The sequence below is a fragment of the Equus caballus genome, chromosome 3 (assembly GCF_041296265.1).
Source record: "Equus caballus isolate H_3958 breed thoroughbred chromosome 3, TB-T2T, whole genome shotgun sequence".
In the NCBI taxonomy this organism is placed as follows: domain Eukaryota; kingdom Metazoa; phylum Chordata; class Mammalia; order Perissodactyla; family Equidae; genus Equus; species Equus caballus.
The window spans coordinates 60,582,501-60,599,316 of record NC_091686.1 but is presented as its reverse complement, the minus strand read 5'-3'; the positions used below and the strand labels follow the sequence as shown (position 1 = coordinate 60,599,316).

Sequence of the window (16,816 nt, the reverse complement as noted above, 5' to 3'; positions counted from 1 at the left end):
AAATTTACATCCAGATTTTGATACATACCTTCTAACAAGTTATAAAAGTTCCCTTCCATTCCCCATTTGCTAAGAAATTTTACCATGAAACGAGGTGAATTTTATCAAATGCTTTTTCTGTATTAACTGAGGTAATGATTTTTTTTCTTTAACATTAATATGATGAATTGCACATTAAATGTTTTTATGTTTGGTTGGGTTCAGTATGTTACAGTTTTATCACTATTGTCTCAAAAGACTGACTCTAGCAATGTATAATAACTATATACGATATGCCATGTGTGGTGTATTCTCATATAATTCTTTTAGTCTATCCTGTGCCTACGGTTAGCTTTATTTTCTCATTCCTAACCTCTCTTTATTTTTTAATCAAGCTGTTTTTGTTTGTTTACTTGTTTTTGGTCTTTTCAAAGGACCAGATTTTGATTCATTTATAATTCCATTCAAAATTTAATTTCTAATCTCTTTGCTTCTAATCATTTCCAAGTGACTGTGGCCACATGTAAAGTTCTTTTCTAGACAATATTTCTGAAGCCCGGTTATTTCTTTGCTTCCTTACCCTCATGCCACCCTCTCAATTTAAAGGCAACTACCTTGTGGCCATTAGGTTTGGATAGGAAGCTTACACCCTTAGTCTGATCTGTACTGCAGGGCAGAATCTTTTTTTTTTCTTTAACGAAGTGAAATTCACACAAAATTAACATTATAAAGTATACAATTCAGTCGCATTTAGTACATTCACAATGTTGTACCCATCACCTCTCTAGCTCCAAAACATTTTCAGCACCCCAAAAAGAAATCTCATATCCATTAAGCAATTACTCTCCAACCAACCACTGATTTGCTTTCTGTCTTTACGGATTTACCCTATCCTGGATATTTCATATAAATGTAATCATAGGTGATCTTTTGTGCCTGGCTTCTTTCACTTAGCATGGTGTTTTCAAGGTTTATCCATTTTATAGCATGTATCAGTATTTCATTTCTTTTTACGGCTGAATAATATTCCATTGTATGAATATATCACAATTTGTTTATCCATTCATTGGTTGATGGACATTTGGGTTGTTTCTGCCTTTTGGCTACTGTGAATTATGCTCCTATGAACGTTTGTGTACAATTTTTTGTTTGAATACTTGCTTTCAATTCTTTTGCATATATACATAGGAATGGACTTGCTGGATTGTATCATAATTCTATATTTAACTTTTTGAGGAATGTCCAAACTCTTTTCCACAGGGGTTGAACCATTTTACCTTCCCACCAGTAACGTAAAAGGGTTACAATTTCACCACATCCTGTCCCAACACTTGTTATTTTCCATTTTTTTAAAAATTATAGACATCTTACTCAGTTTGAAGTGGTTATCTCATTTTGATTTGCATTTGCTTAGTGGAGAAAGTCAATTCAAGTCGTTTGCTCTTGTTTTTTTTTTTTTTTAACAGGTTTAGGGTTTTTTTGTTATTGAGGAAGGGAAGAATCTCAATAGGTATTTGTAATTAAAAGATCCTTTCAATCTTATTTCCTATCGTTTGGGCCAAACAAACCATCAGCTTACCCAATCTTTCAATGTCCCACATTTCTGCTTCCTCTCTATTCCTTTTCATTTCTTCCTACAAACCAGCCAATTGTTGCCTTGCTCAATGCACCAGTAACAAGAACCCACACTTCTACCATTCTATTTTCCAACCGTTTCTTCTAAAGTGACAGACACAATAGGCATTTTGTCTGCCTTCCAAGTTATCACAGGTGATAGTATATATCTTATATATCTTACTCTGCATAGCATAGGTCTTTATCTTTCCAGCCTCTAATAGTTTTTTCACTGCCTACCACCTGATGGTTATGCCAATGCCGTATGTTCTGGATATATTTTGAAGGTGGAGCGAATTGGAGTTGCTGACATTGTATGTGCAGTGAGGGAGAATCAAGGAAGACAAACCTTTGAGCCTAGTTAACAGGAAGCCTGGAAATTCAGTATAGTTCCATTGCTCTCCTCATGTGAGCCCAAGGCCTAGCCTCCTGTGAGCACTAAACTCCTAAGCCCTGGATGACAGAGGCCAATATCATCACCCTCCCAAATCCAGAAAGGCACCATTAGTACAATTTCTCACTGCATTCCTAGATTCCTGCACCTGGCCTTACTCTTACTTTCTTCCAAGTTCAGCTATGCATTTAAAAGTTTGCTTCTTTGGGGGCTGGCCCTGTGGCCAAGTGGTTAAGTTCGTGCACTCTGCTGCAAGCGGCCCAGTGTTTCGTTGGTTTGAATCCTGGGAGCAGACATGGCACTGCTCATCAAACCATGCTGAGGCAGCGTCCCACATACCACAACTAGAAGGACCCACAATGAAGAATATACAACTATGTACTGGGGGGGCTTTGGGGAGAAAAAGGAAAAAAATAAAATCTTTAAAAAAAGAAGTTTGCTTCTTTGGGGCCGGCCCCGTGGCCAAGTGGTTAAGTTCACGGGCTCCGCTGTGGAGGCCCAGGGTCTCACCGGTTCGGATCCTGGATGCGGACATGGCACCGCTCATCAAGCCATGCTGAGGCGGTATCCCACATGCCACAACTAGAAGGACCCACAACTAAGAATATACAACTATGTACCAGGGGGCTTTGGGGAGAAAAAGGGGAAAAAAAATTAAAATCTCAAAAAAAAGTTTGCTTCTTAAATTTTATCTGGCATTTTTCAGTAGTAATAGTGGCAGGGTTATGGGTTTACATAATCCACCAGATCTTTCCTTTTTTTTTAGATTATATTATGTGTCTTTCTTATGGCAAAAGAGGCAACATCTAAATCCCAAAAAATTATAGCAAAAAGAAATTTTAAGAGATTTTATTTCACTTTACTGCCTTACCTTCCAAACAAATCCCACTTTTATGTATACATTGTATTTTCATGATTACATGGAGGGAAAAATGACTTCTTCTTTGAAGCCAGCTGAGTGGAAGCAGCTCAGTAAAAGATGGAATGATTGAAGTATTTTATAATTTTCCTCACATCATTTTCACATGGCACATAATCCCTCTCACTAAACCCTCTATGTTTGCCTAGCTAAATTAGTTTTCCCTCTCTCTTTTCCCTTGGTCTTTTTGTACAAGACTCTACTGAATGTTCTTAAAAAGCAGATTTGGTTTTTTAACAAAAAGTAGGCCAATAAGCTTTCTGTTAGTCTGCCTACAGATAAATACGGGTCGTGGATTTTAACTTGGCAGCTTAAACATACACATTTATCTTGGTATCCTCTCAAAACTCCAAAAAAATGATACGTAAAACAATAATCAGAGATTTTAATGTATAAACCACTAGGATAAAAAACAAGAGAAAAGACAACAGGTAAGAAATATCAACAATTCTCGAAACTAGAAAAGGGATTATGAGTACTTATTAGCCTCGGCAGAGCTGTGAAAGCTCGAAACCTAAGCTTGTGGCGGGAGAAGATATTAAGATGCAACCTGATCCAAGCCATGGCACCTTGGAGAGGACCCGAAATTGGAGCCACCTGGGACTTCTAAAAGTAGACCTGCAGTGCAGTCTAGAAAGAAGAGACTGGGTCTAAACTCTTTTTTGGTTTTTTTGTTTTGGTTAGTTGGGTTTTTTTGGTGAGAAAGATTGGCCCTGTTGCCAATCTTCCCCTTTCTGCTTGAGGAAGATTGTCCCTAAGCTATCTGTGCCAATCTTCCTCTATTAAAGTCTTTAAAAGAAGCATATAATCCGTAGGCCTTTCCCTACTTTTTACAGTTACATTACTTCCTCTCCTTATCCCTGACAAAGAAAAATAAATTTTATTATCTAAAGACAATAGACCAGAGAGGTTCTAAACTCCGACACCAGGTACAGTTGAGGCCAGAGTGGCCATCACATTAAAATCAGATGGACTAAGTAAAAATCTGCATCCTGCACATGGTGACCACTCCCCAACCTCTCTCCCAGTCATTTTCACCCAGGCAGGAGATTAGAGGATTCCTCTCTAGGAAAACTGACTAGACCAGGGGGAAAAAAACCTACTGATATTGAGGCATTCCCCCAGTGAAACGGTCAGGTCCACACCCAGATTATCCTACAGTGAAGCCCATCAAATGACAGCTCTCACTGACACTGAGTGTGCAATCATCATTTCAGTAAATCAACAACACAGATCAGGAGATATGTGAGGAAAGTCTCTATAATAAAAAAAAAATGAAAAGAAATGGAAGAAAGGGAACTCAGACAAAATAGGTCACACAGAAGCAAAAGAAAGCCTCATTAAGAAAAAACTCTCTAATATCTTGAGAAAATAATAGAAAATAATACATCCCCAAAACAAGAATGGAAAGCCATTAAAAGCTTATTTATAGGACAAAAAAGATCTTTTGGAAATTAAAATAATGGTAAAAAATTAAAATTCAATACTTATAAAGTTGAGATATTCTCTCAGAAAGTAGAGCAAAAAGAGAGAAAAGTAAGAAAGACACAGAATCAGTCTAAGAGATCCAACATATGAATAACAGGAATTTCAGGCAAAGAAAATAAAGGAATCAGAGGGCAGAAAATCAGACTAATACAAGAAGAATTTCTAGAACCAAATAACATGAGTTTGCAGATTCAGTGAACAAAAACAAGGACCATAGCAGGGCATGTAATCTTGAAATTAGAGAACATTCAAAAAGAGAAGATTCTAAAGGCTTTCAGAGAGAGAAAAAAACCAGAGACTTGGCAATTAGAATACCATCAGATTTTGCAATAGCAATTTATGGATGCTAAAGAAAAATGGAGGAAAGCTTTCAAAACTCTGAGGGAAAATGACTTCCACACTAGATTTCTATACCCAATCAAACTACCAACTCAAAGTAAGGGTAGAATAAGACATTTCTAGGCATGCAGTTTCTCAGAAACACACTTCCCACTCACCCATTCTAAGGAACTTTTTGGCAGATCTTTTTCACCAATAGGAGGGAATAAATCAAGAAAAGGAAAGACATGAGATTGAGAAAACAGAAGGCCCAATACAAGAGCGGGGCATTCCCAGTAAATTAATGAAACAGCCCAAGATTAAAACTATATAGCAAACCTAGAACCCAACCAAACCAGACTGGAACAGGTCAAAAGACTCTGTGAGAAACTTCTTCAAAATAAAGCAGGAGGAAATGACACAGGAGCCATCAAAGGAAGGATATTTTTCAGCTCCTTTGGAGAGTCTGGGAATGAATTATTGGTTGGTAGATTAAAAACTAACAAATGAAAACATTTTATTTAACTATCTACCTATTATTAGCTCTAGAGAAACCAAAAGGTTATACATTAAAGTCAATGTGATCAAATATACTGCATGGCTCAGCAAATATTTACAAAGTTTTAATTAAACAAAAAGAGAGGATAGGAATGAAGGGAAAGGCGTGTGTTGGGGGAAGGTGGGGTTTGGGGAGTATGGTGAGAGTTCTATCTTCTTTTCCATAGTTGGAAATAGAAAAATCAAGAAATATATATGCTTTCTAGTAATGCAGAAGAAAACAAACACCAGGAAAAAAATAAACAGCTAAATGAGGTACATTCAACAATTATTTATTGAGCACGCACTATGTGTCAGACGCTGTTCTAGATCAGTGTTTCTCAACGCTGGCACATTTTGCACTGGGTAATTACTTGTTTGGAGGGTGGCAGGGACTGCCCTATGCATTGTAGGATGTTTAACAGCATCCCTGGCTGATATCCATTAGATGCCAGTAGCACCCCTCCAGTCATGAAAATCAGTGTTTCCAGACATTGCCAAATGTCCCCTGGAGGGCAAAATCGCCCCAGTTGAGAACTGCTCTTCCAGGTGATAAAGATACAGCAAGAAACAAAATGGACAAAAAGAGCTGAAAGTGATTACCTCTGAAAAACAGGATCAGGGGTAGGAAGGAGTAAGGCAGGAGAATGTTTTTACTAATAAGCTTGGTAGAATTCTGACTTTTCAAACTACATATGCATATTACATTAATAAAAGAGACAGAAAATAATCTAAGAGAAGAATGTAAAGTCTGTTTATACCTTAGTTAAATATTTCTACACAAGGCAGTATAACCATGTAATTCTAGATTTGGGTTCCACCTCCACCACTTACTAGCTACATGACCTTAGGCACATAACTTAAACCTTTCTGAGCTTCATTTTCCTCAATGCTGTAAAATAGGAATGCTCACACAGGATTTTTATGAGTATTGCATATTATTATGCAAAAATACATATAATGTATGTCATATAGTACCTGCATTTAAAGCAGTCAATAAATTATAACATCCTGTAAAGTACACCCAGTCACTAGCTTCCATATGCCAGATCCTTGGGAATAACCAAGAGCATCTTGGATACGTAAACCTGGGGCTCTCATAACTTGTCATACATTAGAGTCATGAGGCCATCTGAGTAGTATACCAGGACCCAGGACATCTATAGTATGCACTGTAATCCTGGCCCTTGGCTTGGCTTTTGGAAAGTCACCTTATATACTGAGAGTAACGAAGGTTATCTGATACATGAAGAAAATTAATTGAAATGTTAGTTTTACTTCTTTTCCAGGTGGCAGACAGCAGAAGTCCATGTAAGCACCAAGTAATTTATTTGTAACATAGCTATATGAGAATCACTTATACATATTTAGAGAACAAAAAAGGAGTGGACCAAATGAAAACAATAAAACTTTTGGCAGCAAAAAAAAAAAGAATTTTACTATTTTGTGTGGCCTTGTTTCATTTCTCCACACTGCTCCTTGATTTCTCTCAGTAATTTTTTGCAAGTTAATAAAAGTGAGCTATTTTATTTAGGTTGAATTAGGTTAAGATATGAAACTTTTTGTATCATAAAGTACTTAACAAAATCCATCTCTTTATTCATCAAAAATATTAATTATAATAATGGCATAATTTATTCTTATATGGCAGTCTAAATATACTATATCCACTGTCTCGGTTAATCCTCACAATCTGGGCTACTATGTGGCAGATAGTATTATCTCCATTTAATATACAGATTTATTTGTTCATTCATTCAAAAAGTATTAACTGAAAATCTGCTCTATATCATCCACTGCTGGGAATATAGCAGTGAATGAAACAGACAAAAATCCCTGCCTTCATGGAGCTTACATTCTTGACAAATAATAAGTAAAATTTACACAGTTAGACAAGAGATAAGTACTTTGGAGAAAAATAATGTATTGAAGGGGAATAGGGCTTCTGGGATGGAAATGGGGGAACAATTTCCAATAGGTTGTAAGGGAAAGTGGCATTTAAGTAAAATCAGGAAGTGAAGATGAGGAAACTGAGGCTCAAAGGAAAGCTAATAAGAGTGCACCTGAACACAATAAGGAAGGCACCTGGAATCTTGGTGCATCATTTTACAAAAACCGTTCAAATTGATATTTCTTGGGATTGGTCAAAACCAAACTAAATCAGTTGTTTTAGATAGCTCTAATAAGTATTGGAGTGTGCCCCTTAATCCAGAAATGGAAAGAAAACATTAAATTTGTGTTTATTTTTATTTCAGGTCAAAGAATCCCAAAAAACAAGACAGATTCTTAGGAGGATATGGTGGAAACACTTCAAAAAGATTATAATCATCACTGTGGCAATTCTCCTTTCAATCATCATCATTCTTTTAACTACAAATGTAATACCAATCTGACCTTTCTTCTCCCCATCCCCAGCAGGTACCAATAAATTGTTATATGTAATTATAGAGTTCTACAGCAAGCAATTATGAAAGCATTCTCTAGTGGTAGGAAGACTGGAGAAAGAGGGGTTGGAAGTATTTCCTTGTCCCTTCAGAGTCCCTTGACTCTTGTCTTTATACCTCTTCCATTTCTGTCATCTCATTTTTTTCCACTGCTCCACCACTTCCCCAGCCTCTCTTCCCTTTGTTAAGTTTAAGAACCCAAACCCTAGAATCAGACTGCCAAGGTTCAACTCTCTGCTCTGCCGAGTACCATCTACGAGACGTTGGACAAGTTAGTTAACCTGTGCCCGTTTCCTCATCTGTAAAATGGAGCTAACAATATACTGCAGAGTTGTTGTTATATGTCTATCACATAGTAAATGCTACTTAAGTGTTAACTATTACTTAATAGAAAAAGATGACAGCATTATGGCATTGATTAAATCCCTGTCATCTTACTCCTTACTCAGAAACGACCATGACCTTAAAATTCCCTTAGAAATATGAGAATCTTAACATGAGTACAGTCCAGAAATACACATTCACCTATTCCACATATTCTTTCATTGGAAATGAAAATTCAAACCATTGTATTTTATACTAGGCATTTCCTTGGATCAGGAAATCTAATAGATCACAGGTCCTGTCTTCCTCTCTTACCACTCCAACAGCCTTTTGTTTTGTTTTGAGTGAAACACTTCACCCAATAACCTCAAATCACTAAGATTTCCAATAGCCAAAGCATCTAACTTCGCTCTGCAGTTGGAAACAAGGTTTCATGAATTCTATTTCCTAAGTGGGAACTTGAGGTCTAAAGTCAGTTTTAAAAATCATTTAGTGATCCATGGGGAAGAATAAAAGATTAGAACTGGGGTTCCTGGCTCCTAGATAACTCATTTTAATTCTCATAATGGTGACATAACAGTATTTTAAACCGGTACCAATTCCTCCAGCACAATATCACCTTTCCATTCACAAAATATTTTTTAAAGGATTTTAAATGTTAGAAACTTTGGAGTTTCTATAATTTATACCCAGGAAACAAGTAAGTGATGTATTGAATACTTACTCTGATACAATGTACTAAATGCTTTGGGGGAGGGGTGTCTCATTTAATTTTACAAGACATGAAGAGGTAAAAACTATTAAGTTAGTATAATGCAAAGCACAGAAAACAGTGGCTGCCACATTCTAAGTGCTACATAAATGTTAGTTCATCTTACTGATTCAAGTCCTGACTCTGGTATATAGTCATGAAACCCGTATGTTAAACTCAAGAGTCTATCATCTGACCCCTTAATTATGGGCCAGACAAGACATATCAATACTGTTTTGCTTTTTGCCAGGTTAGTATGTTGTTTCTGGGGGACAGACAGGAATGTGAAGAGGAGTACTGTGAGAAGAGGAATTGTCATGTATTTTGCTGCCATGACTTTTGAAGCCCTATAAAATTTGCCTCCTAACATTTCTGTAATTTTTATTATGTATAAAAACAAAGTATTTGTATCCTGATTGCCAGTGAGTACTAGCGTATTTATTGCTAGAAGACATGGAACTTAAAGGTCACCTAATCTAGCCCCTCCCAACAATTGTACATATTACGATGTGGAGACCCCGAAGCCTAAAAGTGAACAATGTGCCTTTGCAAGCTCCTCTCTACTTGCAGCATGTTTACAACACAGGCGATCACCCTGCTTCCAGGCAACAAGTCCCATGTAATGCCTGTTTTCCTAGGCAGTCTTAAATAGAGTTTAAGAGTTTTCAAGATGACTTGCGTTTTTATGAACTGTTCAAAGCTGCCAGGAAGAAGAGCACTCATTTAGTAAGGACTGTTTCCTTGCTGTTTGTGCTACATCTGTCAGAGCACACCTGAGTAGAAAGAAACAAATATTAAGGCAATCTTGGATTTTTTCCTTCATTCATATTCATGCATTCAAATATTGTTGAGCACCTCTCTGCATCACAACAGTTGCAAAACATTAGGATTTGTTCCTAGTTACCAGATTGATAGAAATAACCAATGTTTTGAGAAATTAATGGATGAATACAGAAGTGTAAGAAATGATCCTAATCCTAAGGGAAGCTTACGTTCCAGTTGAGGAGTCAAGACCAATGAAAATCATAAACTTGTTAAAACAACCTCTGCTTAAGTGGTGCACCTCATGGCAGAGAATAAATTCAGGAAAGATAATGGTCAACACTGCCTCCAGTCACTGAGGAAGATGGGTTATAAGTGGGATGGGAATTGCATCTAATAAGAAATCGAATTTCTCTCAATAGGTAAAGGCAGTTAACAGTAATGATTAAGTTACTGAGCACTGATTATGTGCCAGTAGCTAAGTACTTCAGAGATTCTTATTTAATCCTCACAACCACCCCAAGGTAGGTACTATTATTTCCATTTTAGAGATGAAAAAACTGAAACACAAGTTATGTCACTTGCCTCAGTCCTCTGGGGTCCTAAGAGGAAAGAGGATCAACAAATGAAGACACTGCTTGCTGTGGGGGTGCAGGTGGACTAGACCTTGGAACCTTTCATTCGTTCACTCTGCAGCAGAACTCAGCCTCTGGCTCTCATTTCCCATAATGAATACACCCATTTGGGTATCATGCAAACACCTCATCTTAATTCCCAAAACTCAACACTCTTCCTTTCCCCACAAAACTGTTTATTTGACCTTACTTCCCACCTCTATAAAGGGGATCACAGCTATTCTATAACCTAGAACTGTCTTATCCTGCCTTGACTCCTCCCTTCTGCTCATCTCATCTTCCCAAATTACTCAGCAAAATCACGGAGCTTCTACGTCAAATCTCCTCAAAGTTCATAGCCAGGGAGGCCCAGAGAGTTACAGAAACAAAAGGAGGGAGTCCCTGCAGGTGCCCAGGCAAGCTTTGAAAAGGGCACTCATCCCATCATGGTGGACGGCTATGTGTATCTACACCCCACAAACCTGGCCACAACACACTCTTTGTATTCAGACTGCCCAGCACATATAGGCATTAACATTTGATCTTTTTTCATGTGCGTGATTTCCACAGCTGTTAAACATGGCCACAGCAATAAACGTGAAGCTTTGGTTTTCACCTCTTAGCATCAGTATCCCTGAGGGATCTTAGTAACACAGATGCCTGGGCTCCACCCCTGAAGATTCTGCTTAAGGCTGGGATGGGGCCTCAAAGTGTTTAATCCCATGATGAACTTGAGAACTACTAACCTCAAAACATTTTCACATACCTATCATTTAGTGTCCGTATCTGAGGAAGTTATTTTCCAGTTGCAAAAAGTGATGCTCAGAGAAGTTAAACTTTATGTGCCCAACATCACAGGGCAAATGACAGACCCAGACCTTGAATCCATCATTTGAAATAATCTATCCCATTGAATACACCAAACTAGAAATTTTTTAAATCTGCTAAATAGAATGTCCCATACATTTTAATTTATCTGAAAATGATTATTTTAACTGTTTTGAAAGTTCATATTATCTCATTATCATGGCAGAACCTAGAATAACAAGACCTATTATTTAATTCCGGTCTCTGGTTTTTAGAAAAAGGCAAATTACAAGCTGGTAACACAGGAGGAGGTCATTCGTGGGGGAGCAGAAGACCTGCTCAGCACCACACCATGACACGCCGTAACGGCCACCTCTCTCATCAGGCCAGCACTGAGTGACTCACATTCCTTCAAGAGTTCTCAAGGGACAAAAATGTAGGAAATGGAATAGTGAAGCAACACTGTTAGGCTTTCTCTATATTTACAGTGAGCATCAGGTACCTTGGTTAACATCATTGCTGTTACACACATCTAATTCAGCTTGCCATTTTCTGAAAAATTTATAGAAGTCTGTGTAAATACTAAAGGCCTACCAGCGCTTTTAAGTGGTCTTACTACGTTTGATAGCAAACACAGTAGGGAACAAAGACTAAGCATCCCCCATCCAGCATCTTCCTACTCTCAATATCCTTCCTCATGAACATTCTGGAGAAAACCAGAAATTGCCTTTTCCTTCCATCAAATTCAATGACTCTTCAACATGTAATACTATTTGACCAATTATGCATAAGCTAACTTTTAAAACAATCTCATCATTTAAAATGGTGATTTTACACGATAGTAGTTGCCTTACCTTTTCAACTAAGAAAATAAAACCTATGTTATTTCAAAGTATTCATCCAAGAGGGGAAAGCTTAAATTGAAAAAAAAAAAAAAAAAAAAAAGACAAGACAGTGCAAAAAATGCATGAGTGCCGTAAGAGTTTAATTGTAAGACAAAAGCACTACATTATAATTTGAACATAAGTAATCTTTCAGAAGAAAACTTAGTGCAAATTAAAACCCCATTAAAGCCCACTATAAACTTCATATGAATACTCTAGAAGTAGGCTTCTAGAACTGGAAACACTTGGTTCCAACAGAATTTGTTTGGGGAGAATATGTCTTGAAAATGTCAAATGGTACAGAGAACATCATGTTAGCTTAAAATCAAGTCAACCAGGTACTAAAAAAAGACATGCTGATAGGTCTTAATACATAACTAATTGATCAGTAGTAGCATGCTTTATATATCAATGATTGTAAAAGCAGTTTACAACAAATTTCTGAGCATTTCAAAGTTTTCTTTATTGCCTTAGCCAATCTCAACTACACTGTAATTAATAATCAAAGAGCCATCTTCCAATTTTTATTTTTAGAAGGATTCCACTTCCTCGGTCTGAGATTGGCAAGTGTGTTTCTAAAAACGTGATTAAGCCCTGTTTAATACAAGGCCATCCATACAACAAAAAAAGGGCAATTATATAATTCCTTTTCTCAAATATTTATTCAAAGCATAGCTTCCACGACATGTTAAATGTCACATTTAGGTACTGGCAGTAACAGATTTCTTAAGTTTCTTTCAGTATTTTGCTGATATAAAACAGCCAGGAAAGTAACCTCCATTTCATATTCTAAAGTATGAACAGAATATAGCCTATCCGATTACAAAATAAAATGTATAACAATTAACCTTGAAGTAAACTATCTTCCCATCACCAACTAAGCTAGTTAAATGTCTCAAAATAGAACCCAATAACTTCTATTCCCTGTTTAATGAATTACTGCCTTTCCTAATGCCTATCTGTATTTTCTTTGACGACTTTAAAGAATTCCTCCCATGACAACAAAAATAACTGATTTGGACTGCTGTAACAAGGAGCAGCTTGCTCCTAAGACCTAATTCCTAAGGAGGATTTCACCTTTTTTAGGTAGTACAACGATTTTGTAAAGTCCTTGTTTCATACCCTTAGAGCACCCTCTGTCCCCTACAATTATCTGCCTTTACAGGGCTTAGCAGGGAAAACTAACATTTAGCAGTTACCCCACTCCTGTCTACCTAAATTACACTGTCCCTTGGATCCCAGTCTTTCCTAAGGCTACTATACTATAGCCATTTATAATGGGAAGCTTCTGAAATTACATATTCTTCTTGAGAATCTAAAAGGTGCTAACCGCAATAGGGTAATATACAACTAGCCCAACTGAAGACAACAGCAAGTCAATTTCAATCAGTTGCTGACTTCCAATTCCTAATAATGGAATGGACGAGTGAGATCAGTGACAAACCACAGGGGACATATGCAGGCAACAAAGGGAGTGGTTGCCTGTACAGAATTAAAAAACAATAATAAAACTAACTCACCATGTCCCCAGCCTACGGCCACCTCTACTTCCTCCCTTCCCCCACTAGGTAAACTATTGCTCACTGCCATTTTGTACACTCAAAGATGTACTAAGAATGCTGTCTTTCTGACTTGTTTTTCAAGACAGACTTAGGGTCCATGACTAACATGCTCAAGTGGTGTAAGTTTTATGAAAGACGGCACCTTTGTCTGTCTTTACAAGAGGTAAAAGTAGAAACAAAAAAATCCTTATGAAACAGCATGTTTAATCATCTTAAAGCAACAGTCCTTAAAACTTTAGCTAAGATCACTTGGGATGTGTGAAATACAAAATCCCAGAAAACACCCCCAAACAATTCTGATTTATTGATTCAGATGTAAATGGCCTACAGTCCTCTTTGAAATGCCAGATTATAATCAACCCCTCCTCAATTTTCCAGATTATAGGTAATTGACAGCAGTTAACAGGCCAAGCAGACTCAATTTGTACAACTGGATTATTCATCTTGCTAGAATTGTTTTATGGAAAATTTCAGGCTAGACTCCTGAACTAAGTATGGCCAGTATTGAAGAAAGGATAAAGTATGCACCCTTTTCAACTTCATCAGAAGTAGGTAGTAAAAACTACTTTTTTAGGAATAGTTTCGGGTCATTCTTAATTATTAACTATTAGTGCACTGATACATTTCAGTATTAAGTAAACGGGTCTCAAAGAAATTTACTAAGATGTGTCAATATATTATGCATGGATCTAGATTTTGACATTTCAGGTTAATCTGACCCCAAAACCAAATAAACTCATTATACATTTCAAGACCAACAAAATACTGTGGAGGACAGTGGGTTCAGTCCTGGTTTTTAAAATTTCCACTATCTCGGGGCACTAGACATAAAGTACTTTTAAAGTACAAGATAACTTCAAAGAACTTTTCCAAGCAGTAAATCAATAAAAGCACAGAGACTAAGTATAGAATGCAAAGGCCTAATAATTGGATCCTAACGTAATTAGTGAGACTACTTTTCAAAATTATCTCAGTATGAATGGCACCCTGACATGTTCCACACACTGTATTCTAACTTGTGCACAACAAAGAACAACGAAGCAATTACCATCCCAGTATGGAAAGAGTAATGTGGTAACAAGACTTGCAACCTTATAATACACACTGAAGGTTAGGAAATGACTAAGAGGAAACCCAGAACCCCAGGAAGAGTAACTCACCTGGTGGCAGATATCTAGTAAACCAAAAGGTATCGAAATTTGAATTAGGACAGCAAACCCAGAAAGCTCAAACATCACTTGAAAAAGAAGTGGGATTACTAGTTCTAATGAGTCTACAAAACTGACGAAGAACTGAAAGCAAAGCCACCTAACACTGTCCATCAGTAAAAAAAAGTTGATTCTATAATAAAGTAGCAAACTACTTGTGAACTTTACTTTGTTGGCCAAATTCTAGAAGGGGTCTGAGCTACCTGTATTTTATCTGCCCCTTTTAGTTCCCCTAAATTTTCCATCAACCACCACCCCACACAAAAATTAAGCAGCTACTAAAAACAGACTATCACTTCTAGGCCCTTCTGACCAATACTTTAAAACAAAAGGTGGGGTGAGGGACAACATAAGAAAACTGCAAGGACAAAGAATGGCACAGGAGACAACAGCAACAAAATTTCAGAAGCTGCAAAGCTTATGAACAAATATTGACTAAGCAGACAAAAAAACTGACTATTCCGTCAGCAGTGAAGATAACGCAGATTATACCACAGAACCCCCAAAGGTTAAGCAGTTGGCAGCCCAGGTACCTCTAGAAATAGAGGTAAAAGGGACGAAAAGATTAGTTGAAAAGTCTGACAAGCAGTTAAACACCCAGATCCTTTCTACACTGCTGGACAAGTGAACTCCCCCATCCTGGCAGAAAACTACAGATTATCTGAAGTGGTGAGAGAGTGGTCTTTGAACTCAATAGGCATACAATGATGAAAATAAAGGAATTAAAATAGTTTACTTGTTCAGATCCCTCAGCATTCTTCCTGCACCGAGATCCCAGAACACTGGCAGCCAGGTTTTTTACCCATCAGGCAGCAGAGTGGGAAAAGACTTCTCTGGTGAACCTGACCAGCTCAAGGGAGAAAAAAAAAAAAAAAAAAACCAAAAAAGATGTATCAAGGGTTTCCCTCAATAAATGACACAGCCAGATCACCCAATACTGAACCCCATGGTTGAGAAGCCCCCACCTCCCAGCCCCAGATTCACAACATCCAATTTGCTTTTACAATGCTCCACCCAAGTATGAGCCAAGGATCACCAAACATTTGAGGAAAATCTCTAATATGAAAGGCAGAAGTTGAAGCAATAGGAAAGTAAAACATCTTGGAGAAAACAAAATTTTAAAGTTACTGTTAACCTTAAGAGATGAGAAAAAGATAATGCATCCATGTAAGAACAGGTTGCTGTTTATAACACAAGTTGGAGGGGGGAGGTCTTAGAAATTATAGATGACTGAAATTTAAACCTTAAAAAAAAGTTGAGGGATTAAGTTATAAAAATTGCTCAGAAAGTATAACAAACTGCAAGGACAAATAGGAATTAGATGTCCAAGGCTCACTCTCAAATAAGAATTCTAGAGAACAAAAGATTGGGGTGATAGAGAAGGGGATAAGGAAACAATCAGCTCAGCAATATTTCCCAGAATTGAAGAGCAAGTTTACACAATGACAGGACCCTCTGAGCGCCCAGCACAACAGATGAAATAAACCCAAGACAGTCAGGAAATTTGAGAACACTGGTGATAAATGCAAAACCCTAAGTGATTTTAAAGTAAAAATATTTCATATGAATGATCAAGAATCAAAACAGCATCAAATTTCTTCACTAAACCTAGAATTCTACCTCTAGCCAAACTAGTAATCCAGTTAAAAGGGTGGAATTGACCTTTTTAGACAGGAAGGTCTCAGAAGCAGAAAGACGGACTGCACAAAAATAAGAAAACCCGGGGATTCAAGAAAATAAAGGCAAGTCCCAACTCAAGTTACTGAACAATTCTAAAGGGCAATGAGTTCAGATTTGAATATACAAGACCTAAGAAAAACATGAAGCTGATAAATGGATTTGTATAAAGGGAGAATTTTTCAATTCTGTGCAAGTTTGGAAGGAAACTAGAGCCTGGTACATAGGAAGATATTCCTCCACGTCAAGAGATAATGCCTGAAATGGATCTGAAAATAGCACTTTAAATGTGACTCAGAATGTATGGAAAACAAATAGTATAAAAATCAAGAGTTGTTTTTCCTTAACTCTATGTGCAAGTATAACTTTTATAAAAAGTCAAAGTAGGAATGAATCACACCTCCCCCATCAAAACATTAAATTACTAGGGGCAAAGAATTAAACCTGAGTACAGCTTTAGTCTCTGTTTTCTACTAATTAAATCTACTAAATCATGGGGCAGACTAACACTGTAACATAAAGAATCAAAATTAA

The 16,816-nt window shown here is 37.2% G+C and overlaps 1 protein-coding gene across 2 annotated transcripts in view; it reads left to right on the top strand.

Annotated features, from left to right (window-relative positions):
* VAMP9 (vesicle associated membrane protein 9) overlaps positions 1-9,184 on the top strand; it is a 33,324-nt gene extending 24,140 nt beyond the window's left edge. Inside the window, exons 6-7 of one of the 2 annotated variants that reach the window (XM_023637852.2) lie at positions 7,505-7,667; positions 9,019-9,184. In XM_023637852.2, the coding sequence (XP_023493620.1) occupies positions 7,505-7,642 (138 nt within the window). In that variant the 3' untranslated portion in view covers positions 7,643-7,667; positions 9,019-9,184. Of the gene's footprint in view, positions 1-7,504 lie in introns of both variants that reach the window. The other variant, XM_070263616.1, reaches the window with a different exon arrangement.
* Positions 9,185-16,816: the final 7,632 nt, after the last annotated feature.